Source organism: Phyllobates terribilis, unplaced genomic scaffold (assembly GCF_046119375.1).
Source record: "Phyllobates terribilis strain yellow unplaced genomic scaffold, ASM4611937v1 Scaffold_1__5_contigs__length_1240528914, whole genome shotgun sequence".
Lineage (NCBI taxonomy): Eukaryota > Metazoa > Chordata > Amphibia > Anura > Dendrobatidae > Phyllobates > Phyllobates terribilis.
In genome coordinates, this window is record NW_027362761.1 from 424230738 (window position 1) to 424252767 (window position 22030).

The 22030-nt window shown below is 41.7% G+C and overlaps 1 protein-coding gene across 2 annotated transcripts in view; it reads right to left on the reverse strand.

The window, feature by feature from the left end:
* Positions 1-22030, reverse strand: part of CAMK4 (calcium/calmodulin dependent protein kinase IV) — a 350792-nt gene that overhangs the window by 18419 nt on the left and 310343 nt on the right. For both annotated transcript variants that reach the window (XM_073655014.1, XM_073655013.1), the window contains 2 exons: positions 14518-14593; positions 2562-2688 (listed from right to left, as the gene is read on the reverse strand). In XM_073655014.1, the coding sequence (XP_073511115.1) occupies positions 2562-2688; positions 14518-14593 (203 nt within the window). The remainder of the gene's footprint in view (positions 1-2561; positions 2689-14517; positions 14594-22030) is intronic.

Here is a 22030-nt window from a genome sequence, read left to right on the forward strand (position 1 = left end):
ACAGCGGAAGAAGCAGTGGTGATACCCGCTGACAATGGTTGTGGACCCTGGGGTTCGCCCCACAAAGTCGGGTGCTTTGCTGCCATGTGCCTGATCATGCTGGTGGTGGTCAGGCTGGCAGTTTTGTCACCCCTGCTGATGCTGGCATGGCAGGTGGTATAAATGGCCTTTTTGGGGTTATCAGCAGAGTCTTTAAAAAAATTCCAGACTCTGGAAGACCTACAGGTTGTACTGGCAACGTCCCTCGTGTTGGTGTTACGGGGAACTGTTTCTGTGTGCGGCCACCACACTGCTTCTTCCTGCCTGTTGGGGTACTCTGCCTCCCTCACCCTGTGTGCTGCTGGCCTCGCTCTGCATGTCCTCCTGCCACATTGGGTCAGTTACTAGATCATCCACCACCTCCTCCTCTTCCACTTGTGCACCACGATCCTCCTCCTCACTTCCTGGCAATTGTGTCTCGTCATCGTCCACCTCTTGTGACAAATTGCCAGCGTCGACTTCCTGTGGCCGTGGCTGTTCAAATATTTGGGCATCGCTACATGGGATCTCCTCTTCCACCACTTCAAGTGGAGCAGGCGAGGGGCACAAATATGGAAATGGACCAGTGAACAGCTCTTCAGAGTGTCTAAGTGTGGGATCAGTTGCTGTCTGACGACACTCGGCATGGTGGGAGGAAGGAGCATCAGGGTGAAGAGGAGTATGCGGTCGAGACTCACGGCTACTAAGAGTTGACCGTGTGGAAGACAGACCGGAGGTGGTGGTGCCCAGGTAACTGGAAGTATTATCTGCTATCCAATTAATAACCTGTTCACACTGATCAGTTCGCAATACTGGTGTTGTTCTGTGCTTCCCTAGTAATTCGGTCAAGAAGTGGGAGCGAGAAGATGTGGCTGTTGATTGTGGCACATTTTCACCTTGGCCACGGCCCCGTCCTCTGCACGCACCATCACCAGAACGTCCAGTTCCACGTCCCTTGCCACGCGCCTTGCCCATTGTAAATTAAGTAAAATAGCTTACACTCGCACTATCAATGGAAAAAGGGTAATAAAAAGTAGATTAGAACCGTGGAAGAGGAAAACCACAGTTCTATTTCTCTGGCCTACACCCGGCTCTTTTAAACAATCTGAACAATCAGGGAGAAACTATTACTGTTTTTCTTTACGGAAAAAATAACAAAAGCTGGATAATAGAGATTTTTTACCGTGGAACGGCAAAACCACAGTTATAATTTACTGGTGTGTATACCAGACTTTTTTCAATATATATATTTGCGGCTGAACAGTGAGTGACACACTCAAACTGTTTTTTTTTTAGATACAAACTGCCCAAAAGTGGATAATACAGAGGTTTGACCCATGGAACTGCAAAACCACACTTGTATTTCTCGGGCCTACACCAGACTATTTTCAACAGATATATTTGTGTCTGAACAATCAGGAGACACTACTGTTTTTCTTTACGGCAAAAAATGCAAAAAAGCAGGCTAATACAGAGATTTGACCCGTGGAACTGCAAAACCACACTTGTATTTCTCAGGCCTAAACCAGACTATTTTCAACAGATATATTTGTGTCTGAACAATCAGGAAACACTACTGTTTTTCTTTACAGCAAAAAATGCAAAAAAGCAGGATAATACAGAGATTTGACCCGCGGAACTGCAAAACCACACCTGCATTTCTCGGGCCTACACAAGACTATTTTCAACAGATATATTTGTGTCTGAACAATCAGGAGACACTACTGTTTTTCTTTACGGCAAAAAATGCCAAAAGAAGGATAATACAGAGATTTGACCCGTGGAACTGCAAAACCACACTTGTATTTCTCGGGCCTACACCAGACTATTTTCAACAGATATATTTGTGTCTGAAAAATCAGGGAGACACTATAATTTATTTTTTTTATGGCAAAAAATGCCAAAAGCAGGATAATAGAGATTTTTAAAAAAAACTCAGAATGTTTTAAAACCACTAAAATAGTAAAAAAAAACAGTATACAAGTTTGATATTGCTGTAATCGTACTAATCTAAAGGATCATGCTGCCAAGTCATTAGGTTATTTCTACCACACAGTGAATGATGTAAAAACAAAACTAAAAAAAACGAAGAAAACAAATGCGGAAATGCGTATTTTTCACGACTTCACATCATCTGGAATTTTTTCCCCAGTTTTCACTACATTAAATGGTAAAAAAAATGGCTTTGTCAATGAAAAATAAAAAAGTTGTGGATCGTTGAAGAGGAAAAACAATAGTGTAAAAAATGAAAATTAGCCATGACAGGAAGGGGTTAAAGGGAACACATTTGTGTTTTTAGTGCCTTTTTTAGTGACTCCCATCAGTGTATTTTTATGTTTTGCGGCAAACTTACCCAACATTTAATGCCTTTGTCCAATGTGTTGCAGAATTGAGAAGGTGTGGTGATTTTGGCATATATTTGACGCCTCCATAGCTGGCCCGCTTATGGCATTTTAAAAATGTCATAACATATAATTATATCTAAGAGCACTCATGATTATGGTCCCTTTAGTGAAAAAAAAAGTGGTACATGTTTTACTCACCAAGTCCTTGGCATTCAGTGATACATCATCCCACCAGGGGGAGACAAAGTCATAATCACAGTTGAGGATTCTCTTGAACATGTACTGGTCTCCGCGTTCATCGTAAAATGGCTCAAAGCCGCAGAGTCTGTAAGAGGAGACATCCGTGAGACTGGGTATTTTATAGCTGAGATCATTTATCATTCCTGTGCTGTAGATTATCTGGTACTTGTGTACACGCCAATATTTTGTTCTACACATCAACCCTTTCCAAATAACTTGCAACCATTAGGCATATCTGGCAGCATGGCTGGCTTCCCCAAAAACTCCTTTTACTCTTAGACTAGCCTAAATGTGTCAGAAGTTAGAAAGGAGGCGAAAGTGTGCGACAGACATACAAACCCACCTTCATTTCTACGCTGTTCAGTTGATGTCTATTCTTCATCCATTACATGGATCACGGGTAACTAGATTATTACAAGGGATGGAAGGCCTCCCATATGATGGGAGGTTGGAAAAGGTGGGCTTGTTTAGCTTAGAAAAAAGAATTCTCAGGGAAGATCTCATTTATATGTATAAAAATATGTGTTGTCAGTGCAAAGTACTGGCACATGACATTACTTCCACAGACCATACTAAGGACCAGGGGGCACTCATTACGGGTGGAAGAAAGGCGATTCTGGCACCTAAACAGGAAAGTGTTCTCTACAGTCAGAGCAGTCAGATTGTGGAATACCCGACCACAAGAGGTAATGATGGCAGACACTATAACAGCTTTTAAAAAGGGCTAGATGATTTCCTCAGTACATATAACATTGTGGGTTATAGAAGATTTAGTGACAAATGTATAATTAGTGGAGAAAGGTTGAACTAGATGGACCTAGGTTTTTCTTCAACTTATGTAATTATGTAAAATTCCATACAGTATATATTGTATTATTCTCGGACATGGCATTTATAATGTGATTAGTGTGCCCTTATAATGTGGCATAATATTCTGTGATTATCTTGGTGAAACATCATAAAATATTAAAGAAAATGAACAAATTTTGACATCAGACATCAATATTAATTATTATTTATGTATCTTGTAAAATCAGTAGTCTGTTTTAAGGGGTGTTCTCAAGTGACTTGCTTTTGCTATCTGCTGTCATTTTCCTGTAATAAGAGATTTTATCGTATGCAGTTTACAGCTGGTTTCCATAGAGATTGGCCACTAGCACCTGCCCTGATCCTGGCCAACAGTTCACAGTAGTTACATTCCAGGAGAGGAGTTAACTCCTAACATACCAGCCACCTCTCGCCACCCATTGATTTCTATACAGCAGTTAGCTACTCACTTCCCCCTGCCTCTCAGCTCTTGACAGGGCTCTTATCACTATTGTATAATCACAATCCCCTCCTTTCTCCACCCAGTTTCCTCCACCCCCAACATCAAGCCTCACTGTCCCAAGGGTTCAAGAACTTGAACTCAACTCTTGCTCAAATGCCCTGTTATCCCGATATGTAAATCTAGTGATAACAGTGTAGACTCCAGAACAAACCACTGATAGCTGAATGTGTTATAGCAGACCTTGTGCTGAGCTTTATAGTAGACTCGAACTGTTCACCAATCTCATATTCAAGGTGTTTTGGTTGGTGTTCGAGTCGTTCGACGAACGCGAACGATTTGCAAAAAATTTGGCTGTTCGAGGTTATGTTCGATAACTGTTCGTGCACCAAAAGCGGAACTGGATTTTTTCACATCATGCAGGGATTGTCTGCCACTCACTGTAATGCCACAGCCATGGTAGTTGTGGCATTACAGTGATTGCCCAAATCGATGGGAACAGTGCTCACAGTGAAACATGAAAAGCCGGCAATTCAGCAGCGGCATACACCGTTACCCGACAATTTAGAACAGAAAGAATAGAGCATCACACATCGATTAGATAGATAGAAACATGTCAGTCACATATATAAGAAGTACAGTGACAGTGTTGGTTACTGTACTTGTCATATAGTGTTAAAGGATTTATTAAAAAAAATAATAGTGTTTTCATGCACCGTCTCTTTAAAAAAGCCGGCCGGCAATTCAGCATCGGTACCCGACAATTTAGAATAGAAAGAATAGAGCATCACACATAGATTAGATAGATAGAAACATGTCAGTCACATATATAATAAGTACAGTGATAGTGTTGATTACTGTACTTGTCATTTAGTGTTAAAATAAAGGATTTATTAAAAAAAAAATTGGTGTAGGGTTCCCTGTAATTTTAGTCTCTAGCGGAGGTTAAGCAGACAGCTGGGGCAGATGTTTGAAGCCTGGGAAGGGGGTAATACCCATGGAGCTTCCCAGGCTACTAATATCAGCCCCCAGCTGAATACCTAGCCTTTACTAGCTACTAAAATGGGGACCCCCCCCCCAAAAAAAATGACGTGGGGTCACCCCTATTTTAATAGCTAGCAGAGGCTAGGCAGACAGCTGGGGGCTGATATTAATAGCCCAGGAAGGGTGCCATGAATATTGGCCCCCTCCCAGGCTAGAAACACCAGCCATCAGCCGCCCCAGAAATGGCGCATCCATAGGATTGCCGGTCGGCTTTTTTAAGTGTCTTCTGAGCAGTTTGTGAGCTTTTGGACACCTTTGAAGGTGTTTTCTATGTGTATTTATTTGCCTGCCATTGGTTTTAACGGTGTTCGACAGTGTTCGACAGTGTACTAAGGTGTTCCACGAACAGTTCCACGAACATCCTGGTGTTAAACGAACCGAACCCGAACACTACGGGGGTGGCTCAACACTACTTTATAGTTCTCCTAATACTATAGCTCAGATATTTGCTAGAACCAGGAAGAGAAATAGACTTCAGAGTTGTGAGCTGATGAAGAGACATCTTGAGAATAACCCTTTTACTGCCATGACTTTTTTTTTTATCATTGAGCTGCATTGAATTTTGTATATTAAACCAATAAAAGATACTGTTGAGCTTAGTTCTTCACATTAATCAGTGCCTAATAAAGATGAGCAATTTTATTTGTGCTGCCCTGGTCCAGCATTCAGTCCGGTCCTCAGTTCAGTGTCTGGCATCCTCAGCTTGGAATCTTGGTGTCAAAAGGACAAGCAAGCACCAGAGGTGTCTTACACTGGCACAATGCAGTATATCTTTTTATTGCAGTCCCTTTACATAATTATTAGTTGGGACTGAATAATAACTTCTAAACGTAATCAGACTTTATCAAGTGTCTTGCTAATGTGTGTTTGATATCTATTCTAAAAAAAAATCATATTTATTCAGGTTTACTTCATATTTAACCAATAATAAGGATTGCAGGAATGACTACCACTAGTGGGTTATGGACATCTGAATTGTTTGAATGAGCTTTTCTTAATCTCTGTGTTTATATTAACATCCTAAAGGTTTCTATAAAATTTGGATGTTCCCTGGGATTTGTTCAGGGTTTGTCTGATGGACAGATGGAACTGTGCAAATATATCTTCAGAGACTTTTAACATGGGGATTTACAAAACATTTGAAGAGTATTAGCCAGAGCCATGAGTCCTTGAAGTGAGCGGAGATCAGTACAGCGTACCTTTGTGGTGTTTTTTTTTTCCAATGTTAAAGGGGTTGTCCGGTCCAAATTGATAAGTCTGCAGTCAATCTATGTGACTGCAGACTTATGAATCCCCCCAGCGCTCGCACTGTGTGCTGCAGGGTGTCGCTGATTTCTGAGCCGGGACCGGAGGGTATGTATGCGTTATACATACTTCCGGTCAGTGGGTGCAGCCTCTAGTTGGCCATGCACACTCGCTGGCCGTGTCACTAGACAGGGTGCGGCCTCGCTCAATGGACCAGACGATTGGACAACCGTATGTACAAGCCTCACACTTGTACATACTGTATGCAATTGAAGGGATGCATATGTGAAATGAAATAGGGCATTTGGTTTTATTTATTTTACTCACTCATATAGTGTCATTAATTACACAGAATCATCATCACTGTCCCCATTGGGGACCACAATCTAAATTCCCCATCTTTGGAATGTGGTGGCTTAGTGGTTAGCACTATTGCTTTGGTGGGTTCTTGGGTTCAAATCCCACCAAGGACAACATCTACAAGGAGTTTGTATGTTCTCCCCGTGTTTGCGTGGGTTTCCTCCGGGTTCTCCGGTTTTCGCTCCAAAGACATACTGATAAGGAATCTAGATTGTGAGCCCCAATGGGGACAGTGATGCTGATATCTGCAAAGTGCTGTGGAATTAATGACGCTACATAGGCAAAGTATAATATATACAGAGAGAACATAGAGACTTCATGCAGATGTCTTTAGTGGGATTTGAACCCAGGATCTCAGCTCTGCAAATCAACAGTGCTAACCACTGAGCCAGTGTGCCATCCATTTCTATGCTAAATGGTGATTTTGCTAAGGAGGAACATGAGAGGACAATCTGTTAATGTATCCGTCTAATGGTAATAAATATATGTAAATGCAGGGGCGGACACACCGCCGATGCAGCTGCATCAGGGCCCAGAGGCTGAGGGGGGCCCTTGCAGGCAGGGGCGTACTGCTCATAGCAGTAGACCATGCAGACGCTATGGGGCCCCTCAGTCAAGGAGCCCGATGCTGCTTGACCGGTCCACTCCCAACTGTAATCATTCCTGATGCCCAGGGAAGAGTGCAGGCATTGAAAAAGGGGACGTGTCATGCAGGAGACAATGCTGGCCAATGAACGCTTCCTCATCAGACTGGTGAGAGCGCTCATTGGTTGCTGGGTCAGTCCTCCTGCACGGCGCGCATTCAATACAGGGAGCCCGGCGGCTGCACAGTACAGGGACAATAGTGGAGGAAGAGCAGAAGGACTTACAGTGAGTCTGCTGCCTCCAGCACTGATCCCTTCCCAGCAGCATCTCCTCAGTGCAGAGGGTGGGGGAGGAGGAGAGTTCACAGCACAGGAGCAGGAAGCTGCAGCCCTCTCCAGAAGATCCTGATATCATAAAAGATTAGTATATGAGTGTATGTGTGTGGGTATATATATGTGTGTGGGTATGGGTGTATATATGTGTGTGTGTGTATATATGTATATGTAAATGTGTGTATATATGTGTCTGTGTATATGTATGTATATGGGTGTGTGTCTATATATGTGTGTGTGTGTATGGGTGTAAATATGTGTGTTTGTATGTATATGTAAACGTATGTAGATATACACTACCGTTCAAAAGTTTGGGCTCACACAGACAATTTTGTGTTTTCCATGAAAACTCATACTTTTATTTATCAAATGAGTTGCAAAATGATTAGAAAATATAGTCCAGACATTGACAAGGTTAGAAATAATGATTTTTATTAGAAAGAATAATTTTCTCCTTCAAACTTTGCTTTCGTCAAAGAATGCTCCCTTTGCAGCAATTCCAGCATTGCAGACCTTTGGCATTCTAGCTGTTAATTTGCTGAGGTAATCTTGAGAAATTTCACCCCATGCTTCCTGAAGCCCCTCCCACTAGTTGGATTGTCTTGATGGGCACTTTTTGCGCACCATACGGTCAAGCTGCTCCCACAACAACTCAATGGGGTTGAGATCTGGTGACTGCGCTGGCCACTCCATTACAGATAGAATACCAGCTGCCTGCTTCTTCCCTAAATAGTTCATGCATAATTTGGAGGTGTGCTTTGGGTCATTGTCCTGTTGTAGGATGAAATTGGCTCCAATCAAGCGCTGTCCTCAGGGTATGGCATGGCATTGCAAAATGGAGAGATAGCCTTCCTTATTCAAAATCCCATTTACCTTGTACAAATCTCCCACTTTACCAGCACCAAAGCAACCCAGACCATCACATTACCTCCACCATGCTTGACAGATGGCGTCAGGCACTCTTCCAACATCTTTTCAGTTGTTCTGCGTCTCACAAATGTTCTTCTGTGTGATCCAAAAACCTCAAACTTTGATTCATCTGTCCATAAAACTTTTTTCCAATCTTCCTCTGTCCAATGTCTTTGTTCTTTTGCCCATATTAATCTGTTCCTTTCATTGGCCGTCTCAGATATGGCTTTTTCTTTGTCACTTTGCCCTGAAGGCCAGCATCCCGGAGTCGCCTCTTCACTGTAGACGTTGACAGTGGCGTTTTGCGTGTACTATTTTATGAAGCTGCCAGTTGAGGAGCTGTGAGGCGTCGATTTCTCAAACTAGAGACTCTAATGTACTTGTCTTGTTGCTCAGTTGTGCAGCGGGGCCTCCCACTTCTCTTTCTACTCTGGTTAGAGCCTGTTTGTGCTCTCATCTGAAGGGAGTAGTACACACCGTTGTAGGAAATCTTCAGTTTCTTGGCAATTTCTCGCATGAAATAGCCTTAATTTCTAGGAACAAGAATAGACTGTCGAGTTTCACATGAAAGTTCTCTTTTTCTGGCCATTTTGAGAGTTTCATAAAACAAACAAATGTAATGCTCCAGATTCTCAACTAGCTCAAAGGAAGGTCAATTTCATAGCTTCTCAAATCAGCCAAACCGTTTTCAGCTGGGCTAACATACTTGTGCAAGGGTTTTCTAGGGTTTTCTAAACATCCATTAGCCTTCTTACACAGTTAGCAAACACAATGTACCATTAAAACACTGGAGTGGTGGTTGTTGGAAATGGGCCTCTATACACCTATGTAGATATTGCAATAAAAACAAGACATTCGCAGCTAGAATAGTCATTTGCCACATTAACAATGTATAGAGTGTATTTCTGATTCATTTAATGTTAGCTTCATTGAAAAAAAATGTGCTTTTCTTTAAAAAATAATGAAATTTCTAAATGACCCCACACTTTTGAACGGTAGTGTGTGTGTGTATATGTATGTTTATATATATGTGTGTGTGTGTATATATATCTGTGTGTATATATATATGTGTGTGTATGAGTATATGCGAATATATGTATGTACAGGTGCATGTATGTGTACATATATGTATGTATATACAGTACAGACCAAAAGTTTGGACACACCTTCTCATTTAAAGATTTTTCTGTATTTTCATGACTTTGAAAATTGTACATTCACACTGAAGGCATCAAAACTATGAATTAACAAAAGTGGAATTATATACTTAACAAAAAAGTGTGAAACAACTGAAAATATGTCTTATATTCTAGGTTCTTCAAAGTAGCCACCTTTTGCTTTGATGACTGCTTTGCACACTCTTGGCATTCTCTTGATGAGCTTCAAGAGGTAGTCACCGGAAATGGTTTTCACTTCACAGGTATGCTCTGTCAGGTTTAATAAGTGGGATTTCTTGCCTTATAAATGGGGCTGGGACCATCAGCTGTGTTGTGCAGAAGTCTGGTGGATACACAGCTGATAGTCCGACTGAACAGACTGTTAGCTGCTTTTTTCTTGCCATAATACAAATTCTAACTAAAGAAAAACGAGTGGCCATCATTACTTTAAGAAATGAAGGTCAGTCAGTCCAAAAAATTGGGAAAACTTTGAAAGTGTCCCCAAGTGCAGTTGCAAAAACCATCAAGCACTACAAAGAAACTGGCTCACATGAGGACTGCCCCAGGAAAGGAAGACCAAGAGTCACCTCTGCTTCTGAGGATAAGTTTATCCGAGTCACCAGCCTCAGAAATCGCAGGTTAACAGCAGCTCAGATTAGAGACCAGGTCAATGCCACACAGAGTTCTAGCAGCAGATACATCTCTTCAACAACTGTTAAAAGGAGACTTTGTGCAGCAGGCCTTCATGGTAAAATAACTGCTAGGAAACCACAGCTAAGGACAGGCAACAAGCATAAGAGACTTGTTTGGGCTAAAGAACACAAGGAATGGACATTAGACCAGTGGAAATCTGTGCTTTGGTCTGATGAGTCCAAATTTGAGATCTTTGGTTCCAACCACCGTGTCTTTGTGCGACGCAGAAAAGGTGAACGGATGGACTCTACATGCCTGGTTCCCACCGTGAAGCATGGAAGAGGAGGTGTGATGGTGTGGGGGTGCTTTGCTGGTGACACTGTTGGGGATTAATTCAAAATTGAAGGCATACTGAACCAGCATGGCTACCACAGCATCTTGCAGCGGCATGCTATTCCATCCGGTTTGTGTTTAGTTGGATCATCATTTATTTTTCAACAGGACAATGACCCCAAACACACTTCCAGGCTGTGTAATGGCTATTTGACCAAGAAGGAGAGTGATGGAGTGCTACGCCAGATGACCTAGCCTCCACAGTCACCAGACCTGAACCCAATGGAAATGGTTTGCAGTGAGCTGGACCGCAGAGTGAAGGCAAAAGGGCCAACAAGTGCTAAGCATCTCTGGGAACTCCTTCAAGATTGTTGGAAGACCATTTCCGGTGACTACCTCTTGAAGCTCATCAAGAGAATGCCAAGAGTGTGCAAAGCAGTCATCAAAGCAAAAGGTGGCTACTTTGAAGAACCTAGAATATAAGACATATTTTCAGTTGTTTCACACTTTTTTGTTAAGTATATAATTCCACATGTGTTAATTCATAGTTTTGATGCCTTCAGTGTGAATGTACAATTTTCATAGTCAAGAAAATACAGAAAAATCTTTAAATGAGAAGGTGTGTCCAAACTTTTGGTCTGTACTGTATGTGTTTATGTATGTATATGTATAGAATCGTGGATAACTTGCTGATCACTGGCGATCCCACCGCTGAGCCCCCCACAGATTCTGAGGACAGGGCTCTGCAGTCTCGTCCTGAATGGAGCAGAGTTATACCTGCTTGGCCTCTGCTCTATTCATTATTTATAAAGCTGTCGGCTATTTACATCAGTTCCATAGACAATGAATAGAGTAGAAGTCAATAATGCACCCCCCCCCCCAAACCATTTATGGCTGAGCCGCAAAGTCCTGTTGTCACGATTGCTGGGGTCCCATATCGGGATATGGCCTCTTTTCAGAATATTCACCATGATGTATATGTTGAACAGTTGCCTCCTATGGATACCATACAGTGGTTTCAACATCCACTATGAAAAAAAATGTCAATGTTTTACAGCATACCATTGTATGGAATAGTGCAGTCTACTACAATATTCCATACTTTTATTTGTAGAAATCTACCAGATACCAGACGGTATAGAGATCAGACATATAATGTAATATACTATATACATGGTTGGGCTCTGCCGGTTCCAGCAGTTATCATGTAACCACGAGGATGTGCTGTGCATATTTGCTGTCATGTGTCAACTAGAGAGTCAGCCACGTCTTGCAGTGTATAGTCACTGACACTCCAGTTGTCAGTTGACTGCAAGTATGACGGCGCTGGAACAAAAACAAAATCCTAACGGAGCTATACAGCTCTATCTCCATCTCATTAAAAAAATATATATATTTTTTTTTAGAGATTTATGGGGCCCAAATAGAACTTTTGCTATGTGGCCCTTTGATTTCGATGTACGCCCCTGCTCGGTAATTATGAGGGTGATCTGGCCTGTTGCTCGGAGCCCGAGGCTCCAGGCGTCGCGTCGCCAGATTGCCCTCATCATAAGCGGCATGCTGGACAGGAAGGGGGACCCAGACACATTTCTTGCACAGGGGCCCCAAGCTGTCAGTGCCCATCCCGGTGTAAATGTATATGGGTATGGGCTGGTCTGACAAGTGGTAGAAAGCTGAGCATTATTCTGCTTTTCATGCACAGCCAGTGAATATCCTGAGCAGTCTCAGTGTCAGAGAGACACATGTGTGCAATGTGTGAAGAACGAGCATGAGAGGTGGTATGTGACACATGCAAAGTCATAAGGAATCTGTGAAAAGTGCACCTCTGGAAATAAAGAGATGATAACTTTGTCTCTGTCTGTTCTCTTCTGGCCTGGCAGAATTATCATTGGAGAGCAGCTTCCCCTATAACCTGAGTGCTTCTATTTAAAAAGAGATCACGAGTGAAGCATGAAGCTGGTCATGTAAATTATCCCTTATCTTCACTTGTCATTTCTAATACACTTCAATCTTCCCTTCTCGTCTCTCTCTGATATAGTGCCAGTCTAATACCCACATGCATATTTATAATATTAACACTCTATTATGGACACTCCACATTACGGCTCGGGGAAGAGAGCTGGGCTATTCAGTGATGAGTCGTGGCTGTCAGTGTTGGGCTATGGTCTATAATATAAATGCCCCGCTTCCCCCCCATCCACTGAAATCTTAAAGTCACCAGAAAATATAAATTAGTAAATCATCCTCTTTTGTACAATTCTAAGAAAAAATATTATAAATGTATATGTTTATATAAAAATATATTTATATGTTTATTATATATAATAAAGTTATACAAGAGGGATTGGCAACAACCAATATTGCAGCGATTTGCAGCTAAAAATGTATTAGATACCCAGCTTTCCTAGCAACCTAAATAGCAAATTCTAGTCATGCAGCACACTCTAAGTGCAAGTTCACATGGGACTAAAAAATTTACAATGTATTAATATGTTGCATTTATTATATCCCTATGTGGACTGGACCAGAGACATCTGTCTATGTTGTCATATTCACACTTCGGGAAGCGCTAGTGATGGAAGAGATGACATTGGTGATATTACTGAAAGGTGCAGACGATGTCCATCTTGTAATACAGGTGTTACTGGGACTTCCAGTGCCACAAAGATAAGAGAATGGGTGTATGTGCTCCGCAAGGAGAAATGTTACCCCTCAGATAGCGGTCTGACGCCTCTCATCCAGCCAAACCAGAACTCACACTTTGCACTGATGAGGGGCAGTACCCCGAAACACAGTGTCTGCTAATTGAGTTTCTGGTTCTGGCTTATATCCTAAGTCATGTGATAAAGCAGGTTAAAGGGCCACTATTGACTTCTAGGATTGCTACTTCCTGTAGGTGGCACTAGAGTTCTGGTCCTATTCCTCTCTGAAGAGACAATTTCCTGTCCAGCAACACAGCAAGTGTAATCAACTTTCCGCTGTGACCTATACGGCAGTACCACACCTGATGTAAGCTCCCAGCAGCTTGTTGGGAATTGACAGTTGTTGTATCTGGTTTCCTATACTGTTGGTGTGCTTTTGGTATTCTATTAATATTCCTGACCAGGTTTGGGACCTTGACTTTGTCTTGCTTTCTAATCCCTCCTGACTTTGATCCAGGTCTGTGTGACTTACTTTTCTACTGATCTCTTGGTTTCTGATCCCACCTTTGCTTCTGAATCTGTCACCTGATTCTGCAGTTGGTTCTGTCCCTGTAGTTACTTATCTGGCTAGTTTCATTACTCCTGCCTCAGGCTCACTCCACTGACCAGCACCTACTATGAAGCTACTATGAAGCTATGAAAATTACAGACCTCTCCATTCTTTGTAGGTGGAAAAACTTGCAAAATCGGCAGTTTATCAAATAATTATTTTCCCCACTGTAAATGTCTACAATATTCTGAGTCTATTCTATAAGCCATATTTGTGTTAACCAGTAGACTTGATTTTGTCAGTTTGATCTCTATTGTATTTCCTACACATAATTTGAAAGGTATTAGTAATCTCCTCCACCTCTATTTTTTTTAGATAGTTTTGGGATGTTTTATATTTTTCTGAAATTGCCAATAGATTCTATTTTACAACATTTGTACCTGTGGACATTAAATGGGTTGTCCGTGAAAAAAAATAGGATAAGTAATAACTTATTGATCGGTGGAGGTCCAACCATTGGAGCCTACACCGGTCGGCAGAGCGGGAAACTTTTATACTTGTTAGAATGGAGGTGCAGTGCAGATTTCCGACCATTGCTTCATTCATTCTCTATGGGGCTGCCAGAAAGAGCTAACTGCAGAACTCGGCAGCACCATAGGGAATGAAGTAAGTGGCAGTCAAGCATCCGCACTGTCGCTTCATTCTAACAGGGATAAAAGTGCAGCGTTCTGCTGATCAGTGAGGGGCACAGTGGTTGGACCCCCACTAATCAAAAAGTCACCTATCGCTTGCAAAGCTGAAAACTTGTTTTCACCGGAGAACCCCTTTAAGGGACCATTTTAGTAATAAGTACTTACAGTATATAGGTGATGATACCCACTGACCACATGTCCACTTCAGGTCCATAGGCACAACCTCTGAGAATTTCTGGAGCTGAAAAAAGAAGAAGAAAAAATGTGAAAAACTAAATTATTTTAAATATTTTATATAATATTATATCTGATTATTGTAATAAGAAATCGTACTTCATTGTGTTGGCATAAAGGAACCTTCTACTTTAAAATACATTACTGCTTAAAGGGAACCTGTCACGTCCTAGCTGCCCTCTACACTGCCCCCATAGCATTGTTAGTGATGCAATGTGCATCACTAACAAGCTTTTTTCATGAAAATAGGTGCAGCTATAATGGTTTTATAACGTTTAATATACTTAGATCCTACCTGCGTTTTCAGTCATAGGGGCGTGCTTGTCATATTCAGTCATGGGAGGGCGCAGCATTCACTCACTGCTGGCGTCGCCCATGTATTTGAATCCTGCTCCCGGCAAGCGCTGATATTGTGGGGCGCAGGCGCACTTGTATATGTCCGGCCGCCTGCGCAGTGAGGCTGTGTGATTACCAGCTTCACTGCGCATGCGCGGGGAACATAAAGCATCATAGCGCATGCGCAATGAAGCTGTGTAGTTCGCAGCTGCACTGCGCATGCGCTATGACACTCCATACCCCGTGCATGTGCAGTGAGGCTGTGTGATTACCAGCTTTACTGCGCAGGCGCTATGACGCGCTATGTTCCCCCCGCATGCGCAGTGAAGCTGATAATCACACAGCCTCACTGCGCAGGCGGCCAGACATATACAAGTGCACCTGCGCCCCACAATATCAGCGCTTGCCGGGAGCAGGATTCAAATACATGGGCGACGCCAGCAGTGAGTGAATGCTGCGCCCTCCCATGACTGAATATGACAAGCACGCCCCTATGACTGAAAACGCAGGTAGGATCTAAGTATATTAAACGTTATAAAATCATTATAGCTGCACCTATTTTCATGAAAAAAGCTTGTTAGTGATGCACACTGCATCACTATCAACGCTATGGGGGCAGTGTAGAGGGCAGCTAGGACGTGACAGGTTCCCTTTAAATATGTAAGTAATGGAATATAATATTACATTGTCAACAAATCTGCTTCCTCTCAGTGAGAATTATTTTTATTGAAAATAAGAACATAAAGAAAACCTCTCAAGGAATAATTGTACGTGTTTGGAGATCATCTTGAACTCATAGGTACTTCACAGAATTTTCTAATATTGGGATGTGAAAATGAAAATTACATTTTATACCATAAAAATGTTGTTTACATAGCGTTACAGTTTTATATATCAGGTTGTTCCAGGCGCATCTGTACCAAAAATGTGTATTTTTTTTTTATTATTATTTTTGTTTTTACATAAATGTGTATTGGCGTAACAATTTTTGATTAATTTAGTTATTTATTTATTTTTTATATTTCTAAAAAAATATATAAAACTTTTTTTTACTTAGTTCCTCTATGGGACTTTAACGTTTATTTATCTAATCACTGCAGGAGAAGGCAGCACTCAGCAGGGAGTAGAGCTGGAGTGACAGAGGCTTGGGAAGTATTTCCTCGTGTCACTTAAGTCTCAGTTGCATATCTATTTAAATGCCAATTTATCGGTAACAGAGCAGCGGACTGACTAGCTAAAAGTATGGTTGGACTTGTATTTCCAAGAGCTACATGTGTATATAGATACTGTGGGGTGTGAAATCCAAGTATTTGCTACAGACATTCCTGCATCAAAACGTGTCTCTTTTGGTCTCTGTTTTATTTTAAAGTATTTTTTCTGGTTCATCAGAAAGAGGGAAAAATGCTTCAAAAATGCTGAGAGACTTGACATTGACATGCTGCTGATGTGAAACTGCTTCAAATCTGCAAGGAAAAAATAAGCAAAATGTGCATGAGATTTCAGAAATCTTTTGCGTTTTTCCCTCTAAAAACACACGGAAAAAGTGTTTGAAAATGTGGCAAAAACGCGATATGTGAATACAGTAAGTGTCTAGAAACCAAAGTATACTTAGTTCTGTCACCAGATTGAACAGTACAAACTGAATATATTATTATGTAGATTTCCTAGACCTGTTGAGACTGTTAAACTTACTTGGAAAATGAACAGATGGCTATACAAAGTTTTTGAAAGTTTAAACTCAACCTCATCTAACCTGATTGACAGCTTCTCAGAGCCCCTCTTTCCTGTTGCTGCAATATTATACTGCTCAGTACAAGCCGCAATTTACCTGTCAGACTGGGTTTTCAAAGTAAGTACACCTGCCACATCCGGTGTAAGAGATTCAAATTGTATGTATGTATTGTGAAATCTGGTGACAGATACAGCGTTTTTCTCTCATTTGCTCCATGGTACCAAGCACTTTGCAAAGTTTTTAAGCAACTGTACATGATGACAGTCTGATGCTAAGTGGTATGGGGAAACATTTTACATTTCCAAACTGCAAATATCATCAACAGCAAAGGCTTTGTCTAACTGACTCTAAAAATATGAATATCTGATTGTCAAGAGATTGTAATTTGAATGGGTCTATAAATCAGATAAAATGATAATTTCCAATGACCCTTTTAACATAGTTGTTATAAATTAAATATAACTATCGGAAAAGTAAGAGATCAATATAATCCTAATGACCTCGGAAGGCTTCAAAGCTTTCTGATAACACTAAGGGGATAAGTCATTAAAAATAAATTAAGATCAAAGAAATAGTGGGAGATTAAGGCAACGTTAGATATGTGTGCAATTAGCATTGTACAGTCAGTAACGGATCTGAGCTAATACATTCAAGGAGATAATTACTGTTCCAGCAATGTTCTTATATCTGCTATTTATTCCGCTACCCAGTGACCTGTTTCTGTACAGAATACAAGACTTAACATTTGTAATGCTGCTTAATAGTTAAGCCACGCGATATTAATCAGATACAATTGGATAATCAGATTTAATCTAAAAAAGGATGAATCACCAAAGTCCAGACTGACCGTTCCGTTACCTATATATTTCAAGAGAATCAGTCCGCATACACAACTCTGGCAACCATGGAGGATTTTAGAAAAGTGTACCAAGTAGGGAAGGGACCTCTAATCAAAATGCTAGGCGACAAGAAGTGCATAAAATGTAACACAAGTCACACCACCTATGTAGAGCAGGTACAGCAACAAAAACATGGAAGCTCTTTATATTCAGCATGGCACAAGTCAGGTATATCTATACAATTGGTTGGAAATTAGCAAATTTTGAACATACCCATATGTGAGAAAAAAAAAGGTCCGATTTATGGACTGAAAAAATGGATGAGTGTTCATGCGATTTTCATGAGAGGACAATGCGATTTTTCACACCTAGCATCCATATGACATCCGTATGCAATGTGCGTTTTTTTTTTCCCTGCAACTATTATTCTGCAATCATTTACAGGACCATTTACAGTGTTCTGTGCTACAGAATGGTAATGTATCCGTAAAAATTGGATGCCATATGGACGTGCCGTCCATTTTTTTTTCTCGCACCCATTGACTTGCATTGGTGAGTCTAGTCCGATACACGCGGCCACTCGCAGCATGCTGCTATTTTTTTCTCATCCAGATTCCAGCTGAGCAGGGACACATAGACTAACATTGGTCAGAGTGCAATCCGATTTTTTATGGGATTGCACTCGTCCGTTTTTCACGCAGATGAGTATGAGCCCTTAATCAGAGAAAGGTAGTCCCTACAGACCACTATATCCCTACATTATGAAACCTAACAAAAAAACCCCACATGCCTTCTTAAAGGTAGTAATATAACATCAGCTATACTCAGTATTTAACATTATGCCACTGATTTTTATACTAGGAGATGTCTTCTCAACTGCCCCTTTCAGAGAATTGCTAAAAACATTTGAAACCGTCAACCTCTTGACGTGTTTCGCTTATCAAAGACGTCTTCAGGGGTTTTAGACTGCATGTGGCGTTTGAATCCAAATAATCTCGTGAGAAGGGATTGACCTCTCTAACCAATAAAGAACAAGTGTGGGAGGGGCTAATCGTCATTGCCCCTCCCCCTATTTTACTAGGTTAACCAGTCAATGTCTCCGCATTCTAAACCCCCTGTATCGCAAAACTAAGAACAAGCATAAGTGTCCTAGCAGGCCAAAGGGGAGTATAAATCCTCCATAAACTAAATATATGCTTCAGAAAGTTGCTAAATAAATTTGAAAACTATATCCCCCTTACATGTTTCACAGGTGATCTGAGTGGTGAATATATGAATTTTAAAGTACTTTACCCATATATCAAGCGTTTTCTCAGTGACTTATACGGTACAGTGCATCCAAGATCCAGTTGTCTATTCTGACAATCAAGTAGTAGCAACTCAATACAAGCCAGCAGATCTGATCAACTGGGTTTGTGTTACTGCAAGTAACTATGGTGGTTTCTAGAATGTAGCGATAATGTTGCATAAAATATAAGAAAAAAAATGCTTCGGTTCTGTGTACTGCTTTCAAGGAGGAGAAGCTGACTTTTTAAAAAGCAAATTTAATCTTCAAATAGTTCCAGTGAGTCGATAAAACTCATGGCAGACACAGACAGAAAAGGACCCCTGTGCAAGAACCGTATATGGGCCCTTTAGATTCCAACTGTTCTGTCTCTGACTGAAGCTACTTGCTGCTTTGGAGGTGGGAGCGGTCCCCCTTCCCTGTTGGGCACCTGTGCAGCTGCACAGATTTCACCAATGGTATGGCCGCCCCTGGAAAAAAATGATACTTGTCAAAATGACCTAAGACCTCCAGCACTTTGGTGGAACCACAACATGAAGGATTTAGATTGTTCCAACGGAGAACATATAACAGAACGATCGACTTTAAATAGCACCCACTGGGTGTAGAACATGGACGCTACAAAGATGCAGCTTCATAAGGTGCTAGTGGCAAAAATATGTCTGTCTCCTGTCCTGTGCATAGAATTGTTCTCCTTCTCTCCCAAATTATTGCTTCTTCTACTTACCAGCTAATGCAACCTGCTCTTCTGTGAACACAGATCTACTGTACCTAGTACAGAAGGGGAGGCAGTTCTCCAAAAAAAATGTTAAAAATCAGGTGACATGTAGTTGTTCTCAGTATTTTATTTTCCTAAAATCATGCTCAGAGTGCTACAAGAAACTGAGATATGGGCACTGTTTTGACAGCGCTGGCACCCCTGCACGATTCCCCTTTTCCCTCTGGGCAGGGACGCCTGCGTGTTCAGTTACCCTCCTGCGCTGCTCTGGTCCCTGCAGCATCTGCTTCCTCCCAGGACCTGCACAGGGCATGCAGATCTCATGTGCTTAGGGTGCGCGCGCTCCCTGCTTCTTAAAGGGGCAGCACACGTGCTTCTGAAAATGGGAAACATCAGGTATTTAAGGCTCCCTCCCCTATAGGAAGGTGACTTAGCAACTCTAGTCCATTAGTGTTTTACATGTCCGTCTTAATTGTAAGGTCCCTGTACCCGTGCTCCCTGATCCTGTCCACCCTGTCTATACCTGATCCTGCCTGTCCTGTCTGAACCTGCTCCTGATCCCGTCTACCGATACCAAGCCCTGATCGTGACCCGCCTGGCCCGCACCTATTACCGCCTCCCTCATCTGTCCAGTCTGAACCAGCTCCTGTGATCCTGCACCTGTCCGTCCTGTGCTCCTGTAACCTATCCCGTCTGTTCCTGTGTTCCAGTTCCCATCCTGTCTACCAGACGTGCAGTCCTGGCCGTTCTGACTCTCCGAGTCCATCCCTGCTTTGACACACCCCTTAGGGCGTCAACTGCTGCAGCTCCAAGGTCTGTCCTGGAGTGCTACCTGGCATCCACTTGGTACAAGTCTATCCACACCATCAGGGGCTCTAGTAAAGAATCAGGTGGCCGCTTACTAAATCCCCCTCCAGGCTCTCCTCGGATCGTGGCACAGTGGTTCCTCAACCATGTGCGTAACAGGCACTTTCCTTTCAGGCATAAAAAATGTAATAAAATGACTTGTAGAGCCACTTGCCAGTATGAAGACACTGTCAAAAAGGGTCCAATATTCAGTCTTGGAATTTTTCATATAAGACCATGTTCACATGTTAAAGAAAATTTCCGCAGTTGATTTGGTAACAAATCCGCAACAAATTTGCAAAGGATCTGCAGACAGAATCCCCCTGCTTTACTTGCGGATTTCACCCTACTCCATTACTAAGTATTGAATAGGGTTAAATCTGAAATGAAAATCCGCAGAAAAATAAGCATCCTGAGATTTGAAGTTCACACCATGCTTTCAGTCTCGTGCGGATGTTTTTCCGCTACGTGTGAATTTGATTCACTTACTCCTATTGTGCTGTAAATTTTCGTGGATTTACTGTGCAGAATGAAACCTGTAAATGTGAACTTGGTCTTAGCCCTCTATGGGATGAACGCGAGCAGAACAGGCCACGCTTTCTCTGTAATTTAATAATTCGTCTTTCCTAAGACCATTAACTCTGTAAAATGTATATTATGTGCATTGTAAATGCTGGACTCACAATACGCCGTGAGCAGTGTAATTCTTTTTCATTAGAAAATCCACTTCTCCATACAATATTGTGTGCTCAGTTTTAGTTAACAAAGAAAATGAAATATTGAATTAGTGCGGGTGTAACAAAATTACAGGGGCATTTGGTTTGAAAGGAATAAATAATTCAAACCAGGAAACAGATGCGAAATAAGCAGCCGTGGCCTCACTTGTGTATGAAAATCACGTCTGTTGGTCAGAAATTAGGCAGCGTGCAGAACAAAGTGAAATTCACCAAATGACAGTTCTGTAATAACATTGATGACTTATTTTACTTTATTCATCAGTGTGAATAATGCCGTGGTACAGACAGCACCGATGTATTGACAATTAGCAACTAAATTGCCTTCATTAAATTAAATTAAAGGGAGTCTGTCACCCCACCAAACATAAAACAAAGGGAACCTGTCATCTGATTCGAGCTGCCCAAACCACGAGCAGCGTGATTCAGAGCCTGAGTGCACGATTACAGACAGGTATATTATTCAATTTAGAAAAAATAAACTTTAGAGTTTATACCAGAGACTAAAGTAGTCCAGCTCTGTCCTCAGTTGGCTCATCCCAAGTGATTGACAGGTCTCTCCCTGTACATAAGGAGAGACCTGTCAATCAGCTGCAGCAGCGCTAAGAAGAGGAGATCTTTAAAATGTATATTCTCTGGAGCTGTACAGAGTAATATATACCTGTCTGAAATTGCGCAGTTGTTTGGACAGAATTAATCAGATGACGGCTTAAGTGTACAGTCATATTTGGGTCTTAGCCCCTATAAAAAGCATATGTTTAATGTTTTACCAGAAAATCCTGTTTGATCAACATGCAAATCATGGTGCTCGGTGCGCCCTTGGCATGGCACAAAGCTCAGTGCACTGTTCCCTGAATTAGCATCACATCTCCTTGTACCTTGATTGACATTTGCTTACAGTGAGGGCTGCCTGAACAGAATCCTCCTGTGTGTGACGCGCCCCCTGGGCCGTGG